General features: G+C 46.7%; 1 protein-coding gene across 1 annotated transcript in view; it reads left to right on the top strand.

Moving 5' to 3' along the window:
- Nucleotides 1-604: 604 nt before the first annotated feature.
- The window catches only part of STK36 (serine/threonine kinase 36), a 34,670-nt gene continuing 32,769 nt past the window's right edge, over nt 605-2,505 (top strand). The window contains exons 1-3 of the mRNA XM_007959492.1: nt 605-688; nt 1,619-1,759; nt 1,869-1,946. Of these exons, the coding sequence (XP_007957683.1) occupies nt 605-688; nt 1,619-1,759; nt 1,869-1,946 (303 nt within the window). The remainder of the gene's footprint in view (nt 689-1,618; nt 1,760-1,868; nt 1,947-2,505) is intronic.

Below are 2,505 nucleotides of genomic sequence, written 5' to 3'. Positions count from 1 at the left end.
GGGTCGGGTGGGCGAGGCTGGGGGAGGGGCGGAGTTGTCAAGGCGCTGTCGAAAGCGATGGGGGGGGGGTTAGGGGTGGGATGGGGTTGGGTGGGCGAGGCTGGGCGAGGCTGGATCTAAAGGATCTGGGTAGGATGAGGCTGGTTGGGGGACTGGAGAGTCTAGAAAGGCGAAAGAGCTCCAAGAGGCGTTGCAGGAAGATCTTATCCTTCATCTTTCCATCCACTTTGTTGTTGTTGTTATGTGCCTTCGAGACGGACCCGACTCATAGCGACCCTTCGTTGGGCTTCCGAAGCAGTGTCACTACGGAAGTAGATTGCCCCATCTGTCTTCCGAGGAGAGCTGATGGGTTTGAACCGCCAGCCTTCTGGTTATCAGTCAGGTGCCTTAGGCACTAAGCTACCAGAGCTCCTTTTCATCCATTCTACCATTCCATATTTTCAAAGCCTGGATTTTTGTGGGAGGGGAAAAGACAAGGCGCTGACGTTAACCCTTCTCCCATGCCCATACCAGGCCTCCCAGATGTGCAGAACTGTCCCTGGAGCTGTAGCCCTTCACCACCGTCTCCACTTCCTTCCTTTTGAAGGCTCCTGAGACGTCTGTCATGGAGAAGTACCACGTGTTGGAGATGATTGGAGAAGGCTCTTTTGGGAGGGTGTACAAGGGTCGAAGAAAATACAGTGCTCAGGTCATCAACAAAGAGGGATATGTTTTGGGTGGGACTCTGCTCCCTAACTCCCAAGAGGGGGAAGACTAATGGAAAATGGGGCCAAAAGGGAAGGATTCATTCCAACCTATATTCCTTAATCACTGAGTTCTTCATACATCTTCTAGATTATGAGCTCTGGGGTTAGATTGCTTGGGTTCACATCCTAGCTCCACCCCTTTCTAGCTTTAGAACTGTAGACATGTTAACTTCTCTGTTTTCCCACTATGGAATGAGCATAAGAACTTCTGATTGATGGGGCTGGAGGATTAAATGTAATAAACCCACTGCCATCAAGTCACTTTTGACTCAAATCAACCCCCATTGGGTTTCCAAGGTGATAAATCATCTTTAGGGGAAGTAGATTGCAGCTGGTGGGTTTGAACTGCCAACATTCTTGTTAGCAGTCAAATGCCTTAGGCATTGTGCTACAAGAGCTCCTTATTAAATGTGATAAGTCACACTAAATCACTTAGTATAGTGCGTGGCAGCTAATGAACAACAAATAGACATTACCTATTATTATTTATCATACTCTATAAGAAGATACAACTACATGAACTCACTTCTTTCCACTTCATTTTTTTCTTCTTTTACCATAAATCCTGGAGTGTTGAGTCCTTTGTCTAGATCCGAACACCTCTCCCAGCATCCACTTTTTTTTCTAGGTTTTCCCTAATGTAACCAAAGGGATCTGTCTGGCATAGGCTATTTTCTCCTGGAACTTGGGGTGAGGGAAGCCTACGTAAGGTCAGGGTACCACAGAGAAAGTGAAAAAGGAGACTAGCAGGTATAATGAGAGTTGCTAAAACAGTTTAAAGACTGTGTTCTGGGACTGTCAGGCTGATGCTGAAGTTCTAGCCCTTCTCAGTAGTGTGGTTAGGGCTTGACTCTTCACCTCACCACTGACAGGTTGTGGCCTTGAAGTTCATTCCAAAATTGGGACGTTCAGAGAAGGAACTGAGGAACCTGCAACGAGAGATTGAAATCATGCGAGGTCTGCGACATCCCAACATTGTGCATATGCTCGACAGCTTTGAGACTGACAAAGAGGTGTGCTCTGGTGGTTTGGGTCATCTCTCCCCAGCACAAGGTCCCAGGAGTTTTCCCTCCTTAGATGCATAAATCTGGAGCCATTGGCACCATTGCCTTCTCCCTGCAGGTAGTGGTGGTAACAGACTATGCTGAGGGAGAGCTCTTTCAGATCCTGGAAGATGATGGGAAACTTCCAGAAGACCAGGTATGCTTCCTGACTCAAACTTCGCCCCATCTCTGACCTTGACCTCTTTCTAGGTCGTGGACTGGTAGGAAAACTGAGGGCACTGAGAGTCTCCATTTTTAAGACTCCTGAAAAGAATGTGAGTGTAGGTGTATATAGAGGCAATGTGATGTGACAGTACAGTGTATGACCACTGCATTCAAATCAGTATCTGGGTTCAGAGCCTGACTCCACCATTTCCTATCTGGGTCCCCTTGGTCTAATTACTTCTATGTACTTCAGTTTCCTCATCTGTAAATGGAGATGGTAATAGTATTTTATAAGGCTGTTCTGAGAATTAATGTGTTAATTTACATAAAGTGTTTAAAAGGGTATCTAACTAACATGTAGTATTCAACATAATTGTTGTTATTGTTATGTGCCGTCGAGTAGGCACATAACATAGTGACCCCTCCTTGGGTTTCCGAGGCAGTATCACTACGGAAGTAGGATTGCCCAACCTTCCTTCCGTAGGATTGCCCAACCTTCCTTCCGTAGGATTGCCCAACCTTCCTTCCGTAGGATTGCCCAACCTTCCTTC

The sequence above is a fragment of the Orycteropus afer genome, unplaced genomic scaffold (assembly GCF_000298275.1).
Source record: "Orycteropus afer afer isolate SDZICR_OR568_19922 unplaced genomic scaffold, OryAfe1.0 scaffold00002, whole genome shotgun sequence".
Lineage (NCBI taxonomy): Eukaryota > Metazoa > Chordata > Mammalia > Tubulidentata > Orycteropodidae > Orycteropus > Orycteropus afer.
Note: the sequence above shows the minus strand (reverse complement) of the source record. Positions and strands in the feature narration are given on the sequence as shown.